The sequence below is a fragment of the Engystomops pustulosus genome, chromosome 3, assembly GCF_040894005.1.
Source record: "Engystomops pustulosus chromosome 3, aEngPut4.maternal, whole genome shotgun sequence".
NCBI classification, from domain to species: Eukaryota; Metazoa; Chordata; class Amphibia; order Anura; family Leptodactylidae; genus Engystomops; species Engystomops pustulosus.
In genome coordinates this window covers 235,103,505-235,127,669 of record NC_092413.1, presented here as the reverse complement: position 1 = coordinate 235,127,669, position 24,165 = coordinate 235,103,505, and the positions used below count along the sequence as shown (strand labels likewise).

The 24,165-nt window shown below is 49.6% G+C and overlaps 2 protein-coding genes across 4 annotated transcripts in view; both read left to right on the top strand.

Moving 5' to 3' along the window:
- Positions 1 to 3,494, top strand: part of LOC140123034 (uncharacterized) — a 126,740-nt gene extending 123,246 nt beyond the window's left edge. Inside the window, exons 5-7 of the mRNA XM_072144286.1 lie at positions 2,896 to 3,000; positions 3,155 to 3,252; positions 3,378 to 3,494. Of these exons, the coding sequence (XP_072000387.1) occupies positions 2,896 to 3,000; positions 3,155 to 3,252; positions 3,378 to 3,494 (320 nt within the window). The remainder of the gene's footprint in view (positions 1 to 2,895; positions 3,001 to 3,154; positions 3,253 to 3,377) is intronic.
- A 2,736-nt stretch (positions 3,495 to 6,230) lies between these two features.
- On the top strand, positions 6,231 to 14,932 carry LOC140122807 (uncharacterized). 3 transcript variants are annotated; one of them, XM_072144024.1, is made up of 2 exons: positions 6,231 to 6,706; positions 11,091 to 14,932. In XM_072144024.1, exons 1-2 carry the CDS (start codon positions 6,625 to 6,627, stop codon positions 12,710 to 12,712), a joined length of 1,704 nt encoding a protein of 567 aa, XP_072000125.1. In that variant the 5' UTR covers positions 6,231 to 6,624; the 3' UTR covers positions 12,713 to 14,932. The 3 variants fall into 3 exon arrangements, with proteins under 3 accessions (XP_072000125.1, XP_072000126.1, XP_072000127.1); XM_072144025.1 differs by lacking the exon at positions 6,231 to 6,706 and adding an exon at positions 7,372 to 7,442; XM_072144026.1 differs by lacking the exon at positions 6,231 to 6,706 and adding an exon at positions 9,798 to 10,478.
- Positions 14,933 to 24,165: the final 9,233 nt, after the last annotated feature.

The following is a 24,165-nucleotide window of genomic DNA, read 5'->3' as shown; positions in this document are numbered from 1 at the left end:
TCTGTGGGCGGAAATGCCTTGTTGATGCCAGAGGTCAGAGGAAAATGGGCAGACTGGTTCGAGCTGATAGAAAGGCAACAGTGACTCAAATCGCCACCCGTTACAACCATGGTAGGCAGAAGAGCATCTACGTCGAACTTTGAGGCAGATGGGCTACAGCAGCAGAAGACCACACCAGGTGCCACTCCTTTCAGCTAAGAACAGGAAACTGAGGCTACAATTTGCACAAGCTCATCGAAATTGGACAGTAGAAGATTGGAAAAACGTTGCCTGGTCTGATGAGTCTTGATTTCTGCTGCGACATTCGGATGGTAGGGTCAGAATTTGGCGTCAACAACATGAAAGCATGGATCCATTCTGCCTTATATCAATGGTTCAGGCTGGTGTTGGTGGTGTCATAGTGTGGGGAATATTTTCTTGGCACTCTTTGGGCCCCTTGGTACCAATTGAGCATCGTTGCAGCACCACAGCCTACCTGAGTATTGTTGCTGACCATGTCCATCCCTTTATGACCACAATGTACCCAACATCTGATGGCTACTTTCAGCTGGATAATGCGCCATGTCATAATGCTGGAATCATCTCAGACTGGTTTCTTGAACATGACAATGAGTTCACTGTACTCAAATGGCCTCCACAGTCACCAGATCTCAATCCAATAGAGCATCTTTGGGATGTGGTTGAACGGCAGATTCGCATCATGGATGTGCAGCCGACAAATCTGCGGCAACTGTGTGATGCCATCATGTCAATATGGACCAAAATCTCTGAGGAATGCTTTCAGCGCCTTGTTGAATCTATGCCACGAAGAATTGAGGCAGTTCTGAAGGCAAAAGGGGGTCCAACCCGTTACTAGCATGGTGTACCTAATAAAGTGGCCGGTGAGTGTATATGGTCACTGTCAGGTCTCAAAGGTTGGTCATCTCACCTTGCAAGGGTTCTTTGCCATCAGAATGAGCTCAGGTTATAGTGAACAGTTTGAATAAATTACACACAGAGGCAAGCTTGCTCTATCCAACCAGTCCGTGAAACAGAAGTGACATATCAAGGTAGACAAAAAAAGTTTGCTTACCTTTGGTGCACCATTGTCAATTCAGTTCACAAGAGCGGCACAGACTAATATGAAGCTTGCCTAAGTGGTCAGCTGTCCACACCCGAGCCCCACGATTTGGGCGTCAAAATATCAGAGATGACCATAAGGGTCTTTGGATACACGAGGCTTTATCCGTCCTCGTCCGCGTTGTAAAGGTGAGTTTCGAATTATATGAGTCTGGTTTCCAGCTTTGGAATGGAGTAACACAGGAAAGACGCACTGTCCTTTCTGAAGATTAGCTCTAGACTGCTTTATTCTTTTGGCACTGAAACTCTTATATGGAAAGTCATAACACACTCTGCAAGTGGCGTGCAAGTACTCAAGCGGGCGATACTATTGGGTGGTGTGACCCTGGAAATGCAACACTATTGGATGCAAGCACACAAAGGAATGTAGAACCATTGGCTGTCTTCACATAAACAAAATGCCACGGTGCTCACCTGGATACCTTCCCCTAGGTGGTGCTAACGAGCGCTAAGTCTTTGTGTGCTTTGCTTAGGGACGAACCCCACCCAAACTTTAGTTTTCACTACACAAAGTTATTTAAAATGAATGCTGAGTCTTTAAAATGTCTGACAGTATGATGGCGTCCAAGACCAGTGTGATATCCTTAACAACACCCAACGTTATCATTCACTTCATAGATTTTTACCACCATTTTTTCTACCTCACAACAGAAGAAAGAATCGGGGTTCTGGATTTGTATTCATTGGACTTTTCTTTTACATTGATTTCTTTCTCACGTTTTTTTAAATATTATTATATATAACTGATTGTTTACTTCAGTTACTTTATTAATGTCAGTTGCATCTTTACCACTCCCCCTCTTTGTGTGTAGTGCATCTTACTGCAGCCCCAATGTTACCTTCACGATTCTGGGAAACCTTGCAGCTGCCCTGTCTTTCCACCATCATTCTTCAGTCCGTTGGTACCAGTATACACAACAAGCACCAGCTCAGAAGTTTCTTTATTTAGTTATTTTTGTATCGTCTCTCAACTCTCCTCATGGACCCAGAAGGTTTATGTTGTCCTGACAATGTCCCTACTCTCCGTAATGACGTGGCTCTAGTTTGTCTCCTCATCTTTGCTTTGGTCAGGAGTCCAGGAAGATTGTTGCAGTGCGGTTTGGTCTGGTGCTCCTCCAGGCTCAGCTTCTGGCTTTAGATGACGGATGTACAGAAGGTCGACCCCTGCTCCCATGGCACCATTAATGATGAAGTTGTCTGCGGCTGATGTTAGGACCTCTGTGACATTCAGGGACATTACACAAATGGGCCTTAAATAATTGTCTGTGTCTTGCTTTATGGTGGTACAAATCAGACTCCAATGCTTGAAGAACGTCAGGCTCAGGAGACTTGGCCTCTTCCATAACAGCGTAGAAATCTTCTTGCCCAATATTTCCTCTCCATGTACCACCAGATGGGATTGTCTTAATAGATGTGTCATCTACTGTATCCTCATGCCCCTGGCTTAACCCCCCCCCCCTTCCCGAGCACCTACCATGCAGTCAGCCTGTACACTGGGAATGCTGCCCCCTACAAATCTCCCTTACCTTTAGCATGGAGCTACCACTTCCACGGGTCAGTTCATGTCCCATCTCCTAGATATTTTAGGAGCTGCAGCATATCACCCTCAGATTATCTTTGTTATATTAATGAATTTTTCCCGCTCTCTCACATGGTGAAATACAATTACTGGTGAATGTCATTATGAAAGGAATAATCTCCTTAAGAAGAATTTGAATCTATTTCTTACAGGTCTAAAGCAGCTCATGTATCCTATCACTGTGTGTGTCTCCACAGATGGATCCAGTAGGAGAAATCCACCAGAGATGTTTCCCAGTCGCCTGTACCCAGAGGAGGTTGAGATTAAAGAAGAAGAGATGGATCCATGGTCTGATCCCCAGTGTAAGGAGGAGACTTCTACGTCATCTAGATACTGCTCCCATCATCTCTCCATCACCTACATATCATCTATCCCATCACTGTGTCCCCTGTACCCATCACTGTGTCTCCTGTACCTATCACTGTGTCTCCTGTACCCATCACTGTGTCTCCACAGATGGAATCATTGATGGAAATCCACCAGAGAGATCTCCCAGTCTTCTGTATCCCCAGGACGGTCCAGAGGAGACGCCCAATGTCCCAGAGAGTCATCAGGTAGATGGAGCTGAGCCCGGGAGCACAAATATACAGGGGGTGGAGGGTCTGTCCTGTGCTCATAGATTGTGGGGGCTCTTGTGTCATCTGTTCCTCATGTCTCCTGTAATGTACTGACAAATCAGGGAGAAGATGGGACTTATATTATATCAGAGGCTAAAGAAAAGAGGATGAGGAGCGATCACCCGTGTAAGAGGGAAGTGGAGGAGGACATTCCTGTAGGAGACACCACAGGTAGGTGATAATGGAGGGAGAAGAGAGGATGAGGGGCGATCACCCGTATAACAGGGAAGTGGTGGAGGACATTCCTGGAGGTGACACCACATGTAGGTGATAATGGAGGGAGAAGAGAGGATGAGGGGCGATCACCCGTATAAGAGGGAAGTGGTGGGGGACATTCCTGGAGGTGACACCACAGGTAGGTGATAATGGAGGGAGAAGAGAGGATGAGGGGCGATCACCCGTATAAGAGGGAAGTGGTGGAGGACATTCCTGGAGGTGACACCACAGGTAGGTGATAATGGAGGGAGAAGAGAGGATGAGAGGCGATCACCCGTGTAAGAGGGAAGTGGTGGAGGACATTCCTGGAGGTGACACCACAGGTAGGTGATAATGGAGGGAGAAGAGAGGATGAGGGGCGATCACCCGCGTAAGAGGGAAGTGGTGGAGGACATTCCCGGAGGTGACACCACAGGTAGGTGATAATGGAGGGAGAAGAGAGGTTGAGGGGCGATCACCCATGTAACAGGGAAGTGGTGGAGGACATTCCCGGAGGTCACACCACAGGTAGGTAATAATGGAGGAAGAAGAGAGGATGAGGGGTGATCACCCGTGTAAGAGGGAAGTGGTGGAGGACATTCCTGGAGGTGACACCACAGGTAGGTGATAATGGAGGGAGAAGAGAGGATGAGGGGCGATCACCCGTGTAAGAGGGAAGTGGTGGAGGACATTCCTGGAGGTGACACCACAGGTAGGTGATAATGGAGGGAGAAGAGAGGATGAGGGGCGATCACCCTTGTAACAGGGAAGTGGTGGAGGACATTCCTGGAGGTGACACCACAGGTAGGTGATAATGGAGGGAGAAGAGAGGATGAGGGGTGATCACCCGTGTAAGAGGGAAGTGGTGGAGGACATTCCCAGAGGTGACACCACAGGTAGGTGATAATGGAGGGAGAAGAGAGGATGAGGAGCGATCACCCGTGTAAGAGGGAAGTGGTGGAGGACATTCCCGGAGGTGACACCACAGGTAGGTGATAATGGAGGGAGAAGAGAGGATGAGGGGCGATCACCCGTGTAAGAGGGAAGTGGTGGAGGACATTCCTGGAAGTGACACCACAGGTAGGTGATAATGGAGGGAGAAGAGAGGATGAGGGGCGATCACCCGTATAAGAGGGAAGTGTTGGGGGACATTCCTGGAGGTGACACCACAGGTAGGTAATAATGGAGGAAGAAGAGAGGATGAGGGGCGATCACCCGTGTAAGAGGGAAGTGGTGGAGGACATTCCTGGAGGTGACACCACAGGTAGGTGATAATGGAGGGAGAAGAGAGGATGAGGGGCGATCACCCGTGTAAGAGGGAAGTGGTGGAGGACATTCCTGGAGGTGACACCACAGGTAGGTGATAATGGAGGGAGAAGAGAGGATGAGGGGAGACCACCAGTGTAAGAGGGAAGTGGTGGGGGACATTCCTGGAGGTGACACCACAGGTAGGTAATAATGGAGGGAGAAGAGAGGATGAGGGGCGATCACCCGTGTAACAGGGAAGTGGTGGAGGACATTCCTGGAGGTGACACCACAGGTAGGTGATAATGGAGGGAGAAGAGAGGATGAGGGGAGACCACCAGTGTAAGAGGGAAGTGGTGGGGGACATTCCTGGAGGTGACACCACAGGTAGGTAATAATGGAGGGAGAAGAGAGGATGAGGGGCGATCACCCGTGTAACAGGGAAGTGGTGGAGGACATTCCTGGAGGTGACACCACAGGTAGGTGATAATGGAGGGAGAAGAGAGGATGAGGGGCGATCACCCGTATAAGAGGGAAGTGGTGGGGGACATTCCTGGAGGTGACACCACAGGTAGGTGATAATGGAGGGAGAAGGGAGGATGAGGGGCGATCACCCGTGTAAGAGGGAAGTGGTGGAGGACATTCCCGGAGGTGACACCACAGGTAGGTGATAATGGAGGGAGAAGAGAGGTTGAGGGGCGATCACCCATGCAACAGGGAAGTGGTGGAGGACATTCCCGGAGGTCACACCACAGGTAGGTAATAATGGAGGAAGAAGAGAGGATGAGGGGCGATCACCCGTGTAAAAGGGAAGTGGTGGAGGACATTCCTGGAGGTGACACCACAGGTAGGTGATAATGGAGGGAGAAGAGAGGATGAGGGGAGACCACCCGTGTAAAAGGGAAGTGGTGGAGGACATTCCTGGAGGTGACACCACAGGTAGGTGATAATGGAGGGAGAAGAGAGGATGAGGGGAGACCACCAGTGTAAGAGGGAAGTGGTGGGGGACATTCCTGGAGGTGACACCACAGGTAGGTAATAATGGAGGGAGAAGAGAGGATGAGGGGCGATCACCCGTGTAACAGGGAAGTGGTGGAGGACATTCCTGGAGGTGACACCACAGGTAGGTGATAATGGAGGGAGAAGAGAGGATGAGGGGCGATCACCCGTATAAGAGGGAAGTGGTGGGGGACATTCCTGGAGGTGACACCACAGGTAGGTGATAATGGAGGGAGAAGAGAGGATGAGGGGCGATCACCCGCGTAAGAGGGAAGTGGTGGAGGACATTCCCGGAGGTGACACCACAGGTAGGTGATAATGGAGGGAGAAGAGAGGTTGAGGGGCGATCACCCATGTAACAGGGAAGTGGTGGAGGACATTCCCGGAGGTGACACCACAGGTAGGTGATAATGGAGGGAGAAGAGAGGATGAGGGGCGATCACCCGTGTAAGAGGGAAGTGGTGGAGGACATTCCTGGATGTGACACCACAGGTAGGTGATAATGGAGGGAGAAGAGAGGATGAGGGGCGATCACCCGTGTAAGAGGGAAGTGGTGGAGGACATTCCTGGAGGTGACACCACAGGTAGGTGATAATGGAGGGAGAAGAGAGGATGAGGGGCGATCACCCGTGTAAGAGGGAAGTGGTGGAGGACATTCCTGGATGTGACACCACAGGTAGGTGATAATGGAGGGAGAAGAGAGGATGAGGGGCGATCACCCGTGTAAGAGGGAAGTGGTGGAGGACATTCCTGGAGGTGACACCACAGGTAGGTGATAATGGAGGGAGAAGAGAGGATGAGGGGCGATCACCCTTGTAACAGGGAAGTGGTGGAGGACATTCCTGGAGGTGACACCACAGGTAGGTGATAATGGAGGGAGAAGAGAGGATGAGGGGTGATCACCCGTGTAAGAGGGAAGTGGTGGAGGACATTCCCAGAGGTGACACCACAGGTAGGTGATAATGGAGGGAGAAGAGAGGATGAGGAGCGATCACCCGTGTAAGAGGGAAGTGGTGGAGGACATTCCCGGAGGTGACACCACAGGTAGGTGATAATGGAGGGAGAAGAGAGGATGAGGGGCGATCACCCGTGTAAGAGGGAAGTGGTGGAGGACATTCCTGGAAGTGACACCACAGGTAGGTGATAATGGAGGGAGAAGAGAGGATGAGGGGCGATCACCCGTATAAGAGGGAAGTGTTGGGGGACATTCCTGGAGGTGACACCACAGGTAGGTAATAATGGAGGAAGAAGAGAGGATGAGGGGCGATCACCCGTGTAAGAGGGAAGTGGTGGAGGACATTCCTGGAGGTGACACCACAGGTAGGTGATAATGGAGGGAGAAGAGAGGATGAGGGGCGATCACCCGTGTAAGAGGGAAGTGGTGGAGGACATTCCTGGAGGTGACACCACAGGTAGGTGATAATGGAGGGAGAAGAGAGGATGAGGGGCGATCACCCGTGTAACAGGGAAGTGGTGGAGGACATTCCTGGAGGTGACACCACAGGTAGGTGATAATGGAGGGAAAAGAGAGAATGAGGGACGATCACCAGTGTAACAGGGAAGTGGTGGAGGACATTCCTGGAGGAGACACCACAGGTAGGTAATAATGGAAGGAGAAGAGAGGATGAGGGGCGATCACCCGTGTAAGAGGGAAGTGGAGGAGGACATTCCCGGAGGTGACACCACAGGTAGGTGATAATGGAGGGAGAAGAGAGGATGAGGGGCGATCACCTGTGTAAGAGGGAAGTGGTGGGGGACATTCCTGGAGGTGACACCACAGGTAGGTGATAATGGAGGGAGAAGAGAGGATGAGGGGCGATCACCTGTGTAAGAGGAAGGTGGTGGAGGACATTCCTGGAGGTGACACCACAGGTAGGTAATAATGGAGGGAGAAGAGAGGATGAGGGGAGATCACCCGTGTAAGAGGGAAGTGGTGGAGGACATTCCTGGAGGTGACACCACAGGTAAGTGATAATGGGGGGAGAAGAGAGGATGAGGGGCGATCACCCGTGTAAGAGGGAAGTGGTGGAGGACATTCCTGGAGGTGACACCACAGGTAGGTGATAATGGATGGAGAAGAGAGGATGAGGGGCAATCACCCGTGTAAGAGGGAAGTGGTGGGGGACATTCCTGGAGGTGACACCACAGGTAGGTGATAATGGAGGGAGAAGAGAGGATGAGGGGCGATCACCCGTGTAAGAGGGAAGTGGTGGAGGACATTCTTGGAGGTGACACCACAGGTAGGTGATAATGGAGGGAGAAGAGAGGATGAGGGGCGATCACCCGTGTAAGAGGGAAGTGGTGGAGGACATTCCTGGAGGTGACACCACAGGTAGGTGATAATGGAGGGAGAAGAGAGGATGAGGGGCGATCACCCGTGTAACAGGGAAGTGGTGGAGGACATTCCTGGAGGTGACACCACAGGTAGGTGATAATGGAGGGAGAAGAGAGGATGAGGGGCGATCACCCGTGTAAGAGGGAAGTGGTGGAGGACATTCCCGGAGGTCACACCACAGGTAGGTGATAATGGAGGGAGAAGAGAGGATGAGGGGCGATCACCAGTGTAAGAGGGAAGTGGTGGAGGACATTCCTGGAGGTGACACCACAGGTAGGTGATAATGGAGGGAGAAGAGAGGATGAAGGGCGATCACCCGTGTAAGAGGGAAGTGGTGAAGGTCATTCCCGGAGGTGACACCACAGGTAGGTGATAATGGATGGAGAAGAGAGGATGAGGGGCGATCACCTGTGTAAGAGGGAAGTGGTGGAGGACATTCCTGGAGGTGACACCACAGGTAGGTGATAATGGAGGGAGAAGAGAGGATGAGGGGCGATCACCCGTGTAAGAGGGAAGTGGTGGAGGACATTCCTGGAGGTGACACCACTGGTAGGAGATAATAGAGGGAGAAGAGAGGATGAGGGGCGATCACCCGTGTAAGAGGGAAGTGGTGGAGGACATTCCTGGAGGTGACACCACAGGTAGGTGATAATGGAGGGAGAAGAGAGGATGAGGGGCGATCACCCATGTAAGAGGGAAGTGGTGGAGGACATTCCCGGAGGTCACACCACAGGTAGGTGATAATGGAGGGAGAAGAGAGGATGAGGGGCGATCACCCGTGTAAGAGGGAAGTGGTGGAGGACATTCCCGGAGGTGACACCACAGGTAGGTGATAATGGAGGGAGAAGAGAGGATGAGGGGCGATCACCCGTGTAAGAGGGAAGTGGTGGAGGACATTCCTGGAGGTGACACCACAGGTAGGTGATAATGGAGGGAGAAGAGAGGATGAGGGGCGATCACCCGTGTAAGAGGGAAGTGGTGGAGGACATTCCTGGAGGTGACACCACAGGTAGGTGATAATGGAGGGAGAAGAGAGGATGAGGGGCGATCACCTGTGTAAGAGGGAAGTGGTGGAGGACATTCCTGGAGGTGACACCACAGGTAGGTGATAATGGAGGGAGAAGAGAGGATGAGGGGCGATCACCCGTGTAAGAGGGAAGTGGTGGAGGACATTCCTGGAGGTGACACCACAGGTAGGTGATAATGGAGGGAGAAGAGAGGATGAGGGGCGATCACCCGTGTAAGAGGGAAGTGGTGGAGGACATTCCTGGAGGTGACACCACAGGTAGGTGATAATGGAGGGAGAAGAGAGGATGAGGGGCGATCACCCGTGTAACAGGGAAGTGGTGGAGGACATTCCTGGAGGTGACACCACAGGTAGGTAATAATGGAGGGAGAAGAGAGGATGAGGGGCGATCACCAGTGTAAGAGGGAAGTGGTGGAGGACATTCCTGGAGGTGACACCACAGGTAGGTGATAATGGAGGGAGAAGAGAGGATGAGGGGCGGTCACCCGTGTAAGAGGGAAGTGATGGAGGACATTCCTGGAGGTGACACCACAGGTAGGTGATAATGGAGGGAGAAGAGAGGATGAGGGGCGATCACCCGTGTAAGAGGGAAGTGGTGGAGGACATTCCTGGAGGTGACACCACAGTTAGGTGATAATGGAGGGAGAAGAGAGGATGAGGGGCGATCACCCGTGTAAGAGGGAGGTGGTGGAGGACATTCCTGGAGGTGACACCACAGGTAGGGGATAATGGATGGAGAAGAGAGGATGAGGGGCGATCACCTGTGTAAGAGGGAAGTGGTGGAGGACATTCCTGGAGGTGACACCACAGGTAGGTGATAATGGAGGGAGAAGAGAGGATGAGGGGCGATCACCCGTGTAAGAGGGAAGTGGTGGAGGACATTCCTGGAGGTGACACCACAGGTAGGGGATAATGGAGGGAGAAGAGAGGATGAGGGGCGATCACCCGTGTAAGAGGGAAGTGGTGGAGGACATTCCTGGAGGTGACACCACAGGTAGGTGATAATGGAGGGAGAAGAGAGGATGAGGGGCGATCACCCGTGTAAGAGGGAAGTGGTGGAGGACATTCCTGGAGGTGACACCACAGGTAGGTGATAATGGAGGGAGAAGAGAGGATGAGGGGCGATCACCCGTGTAAGAGGGAGGTGGTGGAGGACATTCCTGGAGGTGACACCACAGGTAGGGGATAATGGATGGAGAAGAGAGGATGAGGGGCGATCACCCGTGTAACAGGGAAGTGGTGGAGGACATTCCTGGAGGTGACACCACAGGTAGGTTATAGTGGAGGGAGAAGAGAGGATGAGGGGCGATCACCCGTGTAAGAGGGAAGTGGTGGAGGACATTCCCGGAGGTGACACCACAGGTAGGTGATAATGGAGGGAGAAGAGAGGATGAGGGGCGATCACCCGTGTAAGAGGGAAGTGGTGGAGGACATTCCTGGAGGTGACACCACAGTTAGGTTCTTCTATAAACATAGAAGAACGCCGATCCCACGTGCTGAGAGATGGAATAAACTCCCAAATGTCATGTCACCATCTTCTCTCACCACCTATGAAACATTAGATAAAAAGGGATTAAATTGACACCTTTGACAGGTCGTAGAACAAAGTATGAAAAAAAGTTCTGGGTGTCATTGTCAACAAGAGAAGACTATAAATGTGGTGTCTTATTATCCCAAGAATAAAGGTCACCTGGACCCCACATAAGAAATGAGCAACTCTGGGTCTTCTGTGAATTTCACCACATTTGGAGTTTGTTTCCAGCTTCTCGGTGCACAGAATCTTCCATGGTGACACCAGGACGTAGAATGAGTCCTGCCGGTAGCACAAGCGAGTCTTGTAATGGCTCCCAGTCACTTGAACCCTCCATATCTTAGAGGAGCAGCTTCTCTTTCCTGTTTGATTCTACAATTGTGAAATATTGTAAATGTTTCTACTTTGTGATCTGATTAAAACACGACATTTAATCCTAACAGCAAATCCCAATGGAAATTTGGAGGAAAATATCATCTCGGTAAAGGTAGAAGATGAAGATGTGATGGCGGACTCTACAGAGGAAGACCTGGACAATGGACCTCCTGGAGATCACAGTCCAGATCCATCATCTAATCCTGAGGGACCTTCTCCTGACCCGTCACACGTGGTCACCACAAGCACCGGACACAAAGTAGGGAAAAGGTTCCAGTGCGGAGAATGCGGGAAACAATTTACACACAAATCAAGCCTCGTTACACACAGAAGAATCCACACAGGAGAGAAGCCCTATTCATGTTCAGAGTGTGGGAAGTGTTTTGCTACCAATTCCCGATTTTATGTTCATCTGCAAAGTCATATAGGGGAGAAGCCTTATTCATGTTTAGAATGCGGAAAAAGTTTTATAACCAAAGTTAAGCTTAAGGATCATCAGAGAATTCACACTGGAGAGAAACCGTATTCATGTTTAGAATGTAGAAAATGTTTTACTACAAAAGCCAAACTTAAGGATCATCAGAGAAGTCACACAGGAGAGAAGCCCTATTCATGTTTAGAATGTGGGAAACATTTTACGAGTAAATCAATTCTTATTATACATCAGAGAATTCACACAGGGGAGAAGCCATATTCATGTTTAGATTGTGGGAAAAGTTTTATTACTAAAGTCAAACTTGGGGATCATCAGAAAATTCATTCAGGGGAAAAACCGTATTCATGCTTGGAATGTAGGAAATGTTTTATTACCAAATCTAAACTTAGGGTTCATCAGAGAATTCACACCGGGGAGAAGCCACATTCATGTTTAGAATGTGGGAAAGACTTTGTTACTAAAACCAATCTTAGGAACCACCAGAGAATTCACACAGGAGAGAAGCCCTATTCATGTTTAGAATGTGGGAAATATTTTATCACCAAAGCCAATTTAAGACACCATCAGAGAAGCCACACAGGGGAGAAGCCATATTCCTGTGCAGAATGTGGGAAATGGTTTACAAACAAATCTAATCTTAAAACACACGCAAGACGTCACACAGAAGAACGTTCCTGTTTAGAATATGAAGCTTCTTGTATCGATGACGTTCAGCTTGGTGATCAGCAGAGAATTCCCAAAGAAGAGATGCAGTATTCATGTTCAATATGTGCTAAGTCGTTCACCAGGAAATCGGGTCTCGTCAGACATAAGAGAAGTCACACGGGGGAGAAGCCGTATCCATGTTTAGAATGTGGGAAAAGGTTCACAAATAAATCCTATCTTGCTACACATCAGAGAAGCCACACGGGAGAGAAACCATTTTCGTGTTTAGAATGTGGGAAGTTTTTTACATATAAATCAGATCTTGTCAGACATGAGAAAAGCCACACGGGAGAGAAGCCCTATTCATGTTCAGAATGTGGGAAAAGTTTTATCACTTCTGTAAGACTTCGCGATCACCAGAGAATTCACACGGGGGAGAAGCCATTTTCATGCTTAGAATGTGGGAAAGGTTTTATTACAAAAGCCAAACTACGAGTTCATCAGAGAAGCCACACAGGAGAGAAGCCCTATTCATGCGCACAATGTGGGAAAGGTTTTCTAACGAAAGCCAATGTTAGAAATCATCAGAAAATCCACACAGGAGAGTAGCCACATTAAGCTTTGGGGGAAATGGTTTATCAGGTTAGGTTTTTAACATGTGAAACATTAAACAGACAATAACATCGACAGTAAAAGGTTATTTTTTGGGAGATGAGAGGGATCCGTGGAGGAGATTGTCGTGGATGGAAGGAGGAAGAGAAGAGCCTCGTGAGGCTGAACTGTCCCCATGACGGCTTCTTATTACTGGAGTCATATAATACCCGCCCTGCAGGAGGCGCCAGGGGGACATTGGGACTGGAAACTTCTGGTAACTCTTTCTGGAAGTTAAAGGGACGTTTACCTGTTTGATTTTACCTGTTTGATGTTGCAGATGTTCTCTTGAAGGAATACACAGGCATGGAGCAGAGCATGTGCACTTGCAATCATGGAGAAATACTTCAGGGGCTCCAATGCTTCCAACTGTCACTGAATGTTAGCATTTGTGTGGAATAAGTAGGTAGTTTTTCTTGGCTGCCATTTTGTGGTTAGGGATTTGGGGTTTATGTTGGGGGGGGGGGGGGATGCTGTGTTCCACAAAAGAGTATTACAGTTTTCAGCACAATTATGGCAATGTTTGTATAATTTAGGATTTGTCTGTATTTTTCTGTATTGTATTTTGAACTTTGCTTTTTTACAAATTAAAATCACTTTTTAAAAATTTGTTTTAGAGTTTCTAAATCTCGGGAACTTTGCCCTTGTAGGTTCAGTGTCAGTGCTGTTGGGTATCATTAAGAGACTTATTAAGTTTTGAAGATTTAATACACTTATGTGCAGTGCAGACATTTATAAAATATCAGTTGTCAGAAGAAAGGAATTTCAATGAATATTCACACAATACAGACATAAACAGTTGTAAAATATAAGGGAATAAAACAAAGAGACCTTACTACTGAAATAGAAGACTTATCCGGCCGGGAGGTTCGGCAGAAGATCTTTTAGACAGCCAAACCCACAGAGACTGACAACAGGTATTTGCATCGCTGATTAATCCCCCAGCGTGTGACGTCCATATGCTAATGTCAGCTCTGTCACCCTCGCAGTAAGACATTTCTAAGTGAGTTGTTCTGGGTTCTAAAGTATAAATGAGATTTGTAAATGAGAATATGTGCAAAAAGGGGAAACTGATAAATAAACATCAAATCCAAAATCAGAAATAGACGTTTGCAATATTTTTCTGAAAGCTTCCAATGTTCCCAAATTCCAGCACTGAATGGAGAAACCTTGAAAATGTTGTAAGCAACGAGAAAAATCATCACTATAGGGTTAAATTTCCGCAGAAAGGTAATTGGGGAAATACAAAAGTCAACACTGAACCACACGAATATCTAAAAGATTGTTATAAATACCAATTTCCAAAGAGGGGTACGGGGGGGGGGGCTGTTTATTAGAGGGAATCATGGACAACAACTAGTGCCAGAAACTGGGAGCTCTTGGAAAAGTCCATAAACAATAATACAGCAACGAAAGAAATTTGTCTGCATCTTTTGTTAACATCAAAATGAAAACAGACGATGAAACCGTGATATTCCTAAAACGATTTCCCGCGGTTGGGCTTAGAATTACGAAATGCAGGAAAGGGATGAGAATGAATCAAGCCGATTCTCATCTTCAATACCTAGAACTTTAGATTGTTACCTTGGACATCTAAAAGAAGTCTCTGACAAAGGTAAACGACTGAAATCTGGCACAACGACCTCCAGCTGCCGATACCTCCAGATCAGAGAAGATTTGTGAACAAATAAAATACTTGAAGCAATAGCTGAAGCTCTTAGGTCACTATATGGCGCTTTTCTTCAGTCTAATCATTGCATCTCCATCATATATTCGGAATTGCTATCCACCACAAGTAGCTATGAATGAAGCGACATGATGACATGGGAAGGCTACCTTAATAAACAGTTCACTTCTGAGGAGTGGAGGAGACCATTGCACTCCGCGGCTAGGACAACCATTTGTGTGTATCACATAGAACCGATGAAGACAATGCAGTCAGGCCGGCGCCTCTCACCTCTAGAATCTCAAAAGCTTTCCATAGCTACAGTGACAAATGTTGGAGAGGGGGTGGTGCCCATCATCTCTTGTGCTCCTGCCCCAAGATCTTTGGGATGGCATCGGTACCATTATCTCTGAGATATCTGCTATTGTGATTAATCCATTGCCGAAATAATTCCAATAAAAGTAAGATGGATAAGTGATGTATCCGGGCTGAGCTGCTGACAAAGCCCATCCTCCCACTATAGATATGGAGGATATATATGGATATAAAGCAATTTAGAGAGGAATGGGCTCCTTACCAGAGAGAGAGTCTGAGCTCAGGACCCCAAGGCCTCTGTTGTAGCATATTAGTAGTAGGTACTGGGAACCTACCACCACAAATCTATCTATAAAGGTAGATTGGGTGGTAGGTGGATCAATAGGACGTGAGGATAGACCTTTTCATTTTGTTATGCTATTGATCCACCTTTATAGGTAGATTCGTGGTGGTAGGTTCCCTTTATTGTTAACTATTGTATTTTGAGATCCCGCTAGATTATATGTTCCATTTTGGGATTGGGATTAGACATTTTTATGTCATTTTTTTCATGTTTTATGTATGTTTGTTTGTATGTGTACGATATTGTTATTGTTTTTTTTTGTGGAGAGAAAAATTTAATATAAAAATGTCAAAAAAATGTTTTGTGGCATTTCTTATTGATTTATTGCTTTATTTTTTATTGAATAACATTTTTTTAAAACTTTTTTTATTATTTTCACTATGGGACATGATCAAGCAATCATCTGATCGCTTGTACATGATAATATCCTGCAATACTGATGTATAATACTGATGTATTGCAGGGTATTAGCTGTGTCAGCCGATGCACATATATAGGCTGACACTGTGCCTTTAAGATGACAGCAGAGACTCCACCCTCCAGGCAGTGCCGGCAGAGACTCCACCCTCCAGGCAGTGCCGGCAGAGACTCCACCCTCCAGGCAGTGCCGGCAGGGACGCCATTTATCTAGAATTATCCGGGACTTCTCTGGCCTGATGGTTACACCCTGTAATGGCCATGTTCTCCATTCTGTAGACTATGTAACCCTGGGAATCATGTGACTGGTATGTACCTACCTCCGATGTGTGACCCTGGTGATCATGTGACTGCTATGTACCTACCTCCGATGTGTGACCCTGGTGATCTTGTGACTGGCATGTACCTACCTCTGATGTGTGACCCTGGTGATCTTGTGACTGGTTTGTACCTACCTCTGATGTGTGACCCTGGTGATCATGTGACTGATATGTACCTACCTTCGATGTGTGACCCTGGTGATCATGTGACTGGTCTGTACCTACCTCTGTTGTGTGACCGAGTGATCATGTGACTGGTATGTACCTACCTCCGATTTGTGACCCTGGTGATCATGTGACTGGTCTGTACCTACCTCTGATGTGTGACCCTGGTGATCATGTGACTGGTATGTACCTACCTCCGATGTGTGACTCTGGTGATCATGTGACTGGTATGTACCTACCTCTGATGTGTGACCGAGTGATCATGTGACTGGTATGTACCTACCTCCGATGTGTGACCCTGGGGATCATGTGACTGGTATGCACCTACCTCTGATGTGTGACCCTGGTGATCATGTGACTGGTATGTACCTACCTCTGATGTGTGACCCTGGTGATCATGTGACTGGTATGTACCTACCTCTGATGTGTGACCGAGTGATCATGTGACTGGTATGTACCTACCTCTGATATGTGACCCTGGTGATCATGTGACTGGTATGTACCTACCTCCGATGTGTGACCCTGGTGATCTTGTGACTGGTATGTACCTACCTCTGATGTGTGACCCTGGTGATCTTGTGACTGGTTTGTACCTACCTCTGATGTGTGACCGAGTGATCATGTGACTGATATGTACCTACCTTCGATGTGTGACCCTGGTGATCATGTGACTGGTCTGTACCTACCTCTGATGTGTGACCGAGTGATCATGTGACTGGTATGTACCTACCTCCGATTTGTGACCCTGGTGATCATGTGACTGGTCTGTACCTACCTCTGATGTGTGACCCTGGTGATCATGTGACTGGTATGTACCTACCTCCGATGTGTGACCCTGGTGATCATGTGACTGGTATGTACCTACCTCCGATGTGTGACTCTGGTGATCATGTGACTGGTATGTACCTACCTCTGATGTGTGACCGAGTGATCATGTGACTGGTATGTACCTACCTCCGATGTGTGACCCTGGGGATCATGTGACTGGTATGCACCTACCTCTGATGTGTGACCCTGGTGATCATGTGACTGGTATGTACCTACCTCTGATGTGTGACCGAGTGATCATGTGACTGGTATGTACCTACCTCTGATATGTGACCCTGGTGATCATGTGACTGGTATGTACCTACCTCCGATGTGTCACCCTGGTGATCATGTGACTGCTATGTACCTACCTCCGATGTGTGACCCTGGTGATCTTGTGACTGGTATGTACCTACCTCTGATGTGTGACCCTGGTGATCTTGTGACTGGTTTGTACCTACCTCTGATGTGTGACCCTGGTGATCATGTGACTGATATGTACCTACCTTCGATGTGTGACCCTGGTGATCATGTGACTGGTCTGTACCTACCTCTGATGTGTGACCGAGTGATCATGTGACTGGTATGTACCTACCTCCGATTTGTGACCCTGGTGATCATGTGACTGGTCTGTACCTACCTCTGATGTGTGACCCTGGTGATCATGTGACTGGTATGTACCTACCTCCGATGTGTGACTCTGGTGATCATGTGACTGGTATGTACCTACCTCTGATGTGTGACCCTGGTGATCATGTGACTGGTATGTACCTACCTCTGATGTGTGACCCTGGTGATCATGTGACTGGTATGTACCTACCTCTGATGTGTGACCGAGTGATCATGTGACTGGTATGTACCTACCTCTGATATGTGACCCTGGTGATCATGTGACTGGTATGTACCTACCTCCGATGTGTGACCCCGGTGATCATGTGACTGGTATGTACCTACCTCCGATGTGTGACCCCGGTGATCATGTGACTGGTATGTACCTACCTCCGATGTGTGACCCTCGTGATCATGTGACTGGTATGTACCTACCTCCGATGTGTGACCCTCGTGATCATGTGACTGGTATGTACCTGGCTCCGATGTGTGACCCTGATGATCATGTGACTGGTATGTACCTACCTCCGATGTGTGACCCCGGTGATCATGTGACTGGTATGCACCTACCTCTGATGTGTGACCCTGGTGATCATGTGACTGGTATGTACCTACCTCTGATGTGTGACCCTGGTGATCATGTGACTGGTATGTACCTACCTCTGATGTGTGACCGAGTGATCATGTGACTGGTATGTACCTACCTCTGATATGTGACCCTGGTGATCATGTGACTGGTATGTACCTACCTCCGATGTGTCACCCTGGTGATCATGTGACTGCTATGTACCTACCTCCGATGTGTGACCCTGGTGATCTTGTGACTGGTATGTACCTACCTCTGATGTGTGACCCTGGTGATCTTGTGACTGGTTTGTACCTACCTCTGATGTGTGACCCTGGTGATCATGTGACTGGTATGCACCTACCTCTGATGTGTGACCCTGGGGATCATGTGACTGGTATGTACCTACCTCTGATGTGTGACCCTGGTGATCATGTGACTGGTATGTACCTACTTCTGATGTGTGACCCTGGTGATCATGTGACTGATATGTACCTACCTCTGATGTGTGACCCTGGTGATCATATGACTGATATGTACCTACCTCCGATGTGTGACCCTGTTGATCTTGTGACTCGTATGTACCTACCTCTGATGTGTGACCCTGGTGATCATGTGACTGGTATGTACCTACCTCTGATGTGTGAACCTGGTGATCATGTGACTGGTATGTACCTACCTCCGATGTGTGACCCTGGTGATCATGTGACTGGTCTGTACCTACCTCTGATGTGTGACCCTGGTGATCATGTGACTGGTATGTACCTACCTCCGATGTGTGACCCTGGTGATCATGTGACTGGTCTGTACCTACCTCTGATGTGTGACTGAGTGATCATGTGACTGGTATGTACCTACCTCCGATGTGTCACCCTGTTGATCATGTGACTGGTATGTACCTACCTCCGATGTGTGACTCTGGTGATCATGTGACTGGTATGTACCTACCTCCGATGTGTGACTCTGGTGATCATGTGACTGGTATGTACCTACCTCCGATGTGTGACCCTGGTGATCATGTGACTGGTATGTACCTACTTCTGATGTGTGACCCTGGTGATCATGTGACTGCTATGTACCTACTTCTGATGTGTGACCCTGGTGATCATGTGACTGGTCTGTACCTACCTCCGGTGTGTGACCCTGGTGATCATGTGACTGGTGTGTACCTACCTCTGATGTGTCACCCTGGTGATCATGTGACTGGTATGTACCTACTTCTGATGTGTGACCCTGGTGATCATGTGACTGGTATGCACCTACCTCCGATGTGTGACCCTGGTGATCATGTGACTGGTCTGTACCTACCTCCGATGTGTGACCCTGGTGATCATGTGACTGGTATGTAGCTACCTCCGATGTGTCACCCTGGTGATCATGTGACTGGTATGTACCTACCTCCGATGTGTGACTCTGGTGATCATGTGACTGGTATGTACCTACCTCTGATGTGTGACCCTGGTGATCATGTGACTGGTCTGTACCTACCTCCGATGTGTGACCCTGGTGATCATGTGACTGGTATGTACCTACCTCTGATATGTGACCCTGGTGATCATGTGACTGGTATGCACCTACCTCTGATGTGTGACCCTGGTGATCATGTGACTGGTATGCACCTACCTCTGATGTGTGACCCTGGTGATCATGTGACTGATCGCGCTCATTACTCCTGTGACCGTTTGTCACCGCAGACTCGTTTTCTCTTATTTATCTGAACGTGGAATAAATAAAACTGATTTGACCTTTTCCTTTTGCCGATATTTTTATTTTTTCCTTCCTAACGTATAAATGCACCGGACTATCCCTAAAGAGACTCCTTAACCCCTTCAGGACGGGGCCGGCCCCATTACCGATCTGTGAGATCCCCGCACGTTGTTCTCCGTGTTACTGGTGAATGTCGGATGATAACTTTGTGTTTATTTACAAAAAAAAAAGAATTGATGAATTTTTTAAAAAATTAGCATTTTTGAAATTCTAAATCATTTCGTTTTCAGGAAGATAGATTTACCACCTAAATAATCTGCCGAATAACATTTCCCATCGTCTACTTTACATTTTCATCCTTTGTGAAATGTTTGGAGAATTTATTTTGATGTCACGGCTACAAATCAAAAATATCGGTTTTCTGGATTTTCAGAATTGACTATTTTGGGGATAAATACAGTTTTGAATAAAATTTTACATATTTAACAACAAAACCCCCTATATAATCTACCCATTTTCAGATCTGCCCCCCTCAAACAATCAGAACAGCTTTTAGGAAGATTGTTAACCCCTTGAGATCTTCATAGTTAAGAAATCAAAATGGAGGTGACATTTAGAATGGTCAAATTGTGCCGGATATACGCTCATTTAGCCTTAAAATTTACACATTTCCAAAAGATAAAAAGAGAAAATCCACCATACAATATGTTCTGCAATTTCTCTGGAGTGCAGAGACCCCCCACATGTGGCCGTTACTTCTCCCGAGTGCAGAGACCCCCCACATGTGGCCGTTACTTCTCCCGAGTGTAGAGACCCCCCACAAGTGGCCGTTACTTCTCCCGAATAGAGAGACCCCCCCCCCCCACATGTGGCCGTTACTTCTCCCGAGTACAGAGACTCCCCCCACATGTGGCCGTTACTTCTCCCAAGTGCAGAGACCCCCCACATGTGGCCGTTACTTCTTCCGAGTGCAGAGACCCCCCACATGTGGCCATTACTTCTCCCGAGTGCAGAGACCCCCCCACATGTGGCCATTACTTCTCCCGAGTGCAGAGACCCCCCACATGTGGCCGTTACTTCTCCCGAGTGCAGAGACCCCCCCACATGTGGCCGTTACTTCTCCCGAGTGCAGAGACCCCCCCACAAGTGGCCGTTACTTCTCCCGAGTGCAGAGACCCCCCACATGTGGCCGTTACTTCTCCCGAGTACAGAGACTCCCCCCACATGTGGCCGTTACTTCTCCTGAGTAGAGAGCCCCCCCCACATGTGGCCATTACTTCTCCCGAGTACAGAGCCCCCCCACATGTGGCCGTTACTTCTCCCGAGTGCAGAGACCCCCCACATGTGGCCGTTACTTCTCCGGAACACAGACCCCCACACACACACATGTGGCCGTTACTTCTCCTAAGTAGAGAGCCCCCCCCCACATGTGGCCGTTACTTCTCCCGAGTACAGAGCCCCCCCCCCACATGTGGACGTTACTTCTCCCGAGTACAAAGCCCCCCCCCACATGTGGACGTTAGTTCTCCCGAGTGCAGAGACCCCCCACATGTGGCCGTTACTTCTACTGAGTACAGAGACCCCCCACATGTGGCCGTTACTTCTCCCGAGTACAGAGACCCCCAACATGTGTCCATTACTTCTCCCGAGTGCATAGACCCCGCACATGTGGCCGTTACTTCTCCCGAGTGCAGAGACCCCCCACATGTGGCCGTTACTTCTCCCGAGTGCAGAAATCCCCCACATGTGGCCGTGACTTCTCCCGAGTGCAGAGACCCCCCACATGTGGCCGTTACTTCTCTCGAGTACAGAGACGCCCCACATTTGGCCGTTACTTCTCCCGAGTGCAGAGACCCCCCACATGTGGCCGTTACATCTCCCGAGTGCAGAGACCCGGCCCCCACATGTGGCCGTTAGTTCTCCCGAGTGCAGAGACCCGCCCCCACATGTGGCCGTTACTTCTCCCGAATGCAGAGACCCCCCACATGTGACCGTTACTTCTCCCAAGTACAGAGAACCCCCCCACATGCGGCCATTACTTCTCCCGAGTGCAGAGACCCCCCCGCATGTGGCTGTTACTTTTCCCGAGTAGAGACCCCCCACATGTGGCCGTTACTTCTCCCGAGTACAGAGATCCCCCCCCACATGTGGCCGTTACTTCTCCCGAGTACAGAGCCCCCGCCCATATGGCCGTTACTCCTCTCGAGTACAGAGCCCCCCCACATGTGGCCGTTACTTCTCCCGAGTACAGAGACCCCCCCACATGTGGCCGTTACTTCTCCCGAGTACAGAGCCCCCCCCACATGTGGCCGTTACTTCTCCCAAGTACAGAGACCCCCCACATGTGGCCGTTACATCTCCCGAGTGCAGAGACCCGGCCCCCACATGTGGCCGTTACTTCTCCCGAGTGCAGAGACCCGCCCCCACATGTGGCCGTTACTTCTCCCGAGTGCAGAGACCCCCAACATGTGACCGTTACTTCTCCCAAGTACAGAGAACCCCCCCCACATGCGGCCATTACTTCTCCCGAGTACAGAGACCCCCCACATGTGGCCGTTACTTCTACTGAGTACAGAGACCCCCCACATGTGGCCGTTACTTCTCCCGAGTACAGAGACCCCCAACATGTGTCCATTACTTCTCCCGAGTGCATAGACCCCGCACATGTGGCCGTTACTTCTCCCGAGTGCAGAGACCCCCCACATGTGGCCGTTACTTCTCCCGAGTGCAGAAATCCCCCACATGTGGCCGTGACTTCTCCCGAGTGCAGAGACCCCCCACATTTGGCCGTTACTTCTCCCGAGTGCAGAGACCCCCCACATGTGGCCGTTACATCTCCCGAGTGCAGAGACCCCCCCGCATGTGGCTGTTACTTTTCCCGAGTAGAGACCCCCCACATGTGGCCGTTACTTCTCCCGAGTACAGAGACCCGGCCCCCACATGTGGCCGTTAGTTCTCCCGAGTGCAGAGACCCGCCCCCACATGTGGCTATTACTTCTCCCGAATGCAGAGACCCCCCACATGTGACCGTTACTTCTCCCAAGTACAGAGAACCCCCCCCACATGCGGCCATTACTTCTCCCGAGTGCAGAGACCCCCCCGCATGTGGCTGTTACTTTTCCCGAGTAGAGACCCCCCACATGTGGCCGTTACTTCTCCCGAGTACAGAGATCCCCCTCCACATGTGGCCGTTACTTCTCCCGAGTACAGAGCCCCCGCCCATATGGCCGTTACTCCTCTCGAGTACAGAGCCCCCCCACATGTGGCCGTTACTTCTCCCGAGTAGAGAGCCCCCCCCCACATGTGGCCGTTACTTCTCCCGAGTACAGAGCCCCCCCCACATGTGGCCGTTACTTCTCCCAAGTACAGAGACCCCCCACATGTGGCCGTTACATCTCCCGAGTGCAGAGACCCGCCCCCACATGTGGCCGTTACTTCTCCCGAGTGCAGAGACCCCCCACATGTGACCGTTACTTCTCCCAAGTACAGAGAACCCCCCCCACATGCGGCCATTACTTCTCCCGAGTGCAGAGACCCCCCCACATGTGGCTGTTACTTTTCCCGAGTAGAGACCCCCCACATGTGGCCGTTACTTCTCCCGAGTACAGAGACCCCCCTACATGTGTCCGTTACTTCTCCCGAGTACAGAGCCCCCCCCCATGTGGCCGATACTCTTCCCGAGTACAGAGCCCCCTCCACATGTGGCTGTTACTTCTCCCGAGTACAGAGACCCCCCACATGTGGCCGTTACTTCTCCCGAGTAGAGAGCCCCCCCCACATGTGGCCGCTACTTCTCCCGAGTACAGAGCCCCCCCCCCCACATGTGGCCGTTACTTCTCCCGAGTACAGAGACCCCACACATGTGGCCGTTACTTCTCCCGAGTATAGAGACCCCCCACATGTGGCCGTTACTTCTCCCGAGTGCAGAGACCCCCCTCCACATGTGGCAGTTACTTCTCCCGAGTACAGAGACCCCCCACATGTGGCCGCTAGATCTCCCGAGTACAGAGACCCCCCCACATTGTAGAATACAGCCACCAGCCCCCCTGTAGTATTTAGCCAGCCAGCCCCCTGTAAAATAGAGCCAGCCCTCTGTAGAATACAGCCAGCCAGCCCCCTGTAGTATATAGCCAGCCAGCCCCCTGTAGAATATACCTGCCAGCTCCCTGTTGTATATAGCCAGCCAGCCCCCTGTAGTATCCAACCACCAACCCCCTGTAGTATATAGCCAGCCAGCCCCCTGTAGAACATAGCTGCCAGCCCCCTGTAGTATACAGCCACCAACCCCCTGTAGTATATAGCCAGCCCCCTGTAGTATACAGCCACCAGCCCCCTGTAGAATAAAGCCTTCAGCCCCCTGTAGTATTTAGTCAGCCAGCCCCCTGTAGAATACAGCCACCAGCCCCCTGTAGTATACAGCCAGCCTTCCCACTGTAGTATACAGCCACCAGCCCACTGTAGTATACAGCCACCAGTCCCCTGTAGTATATGGCCTGT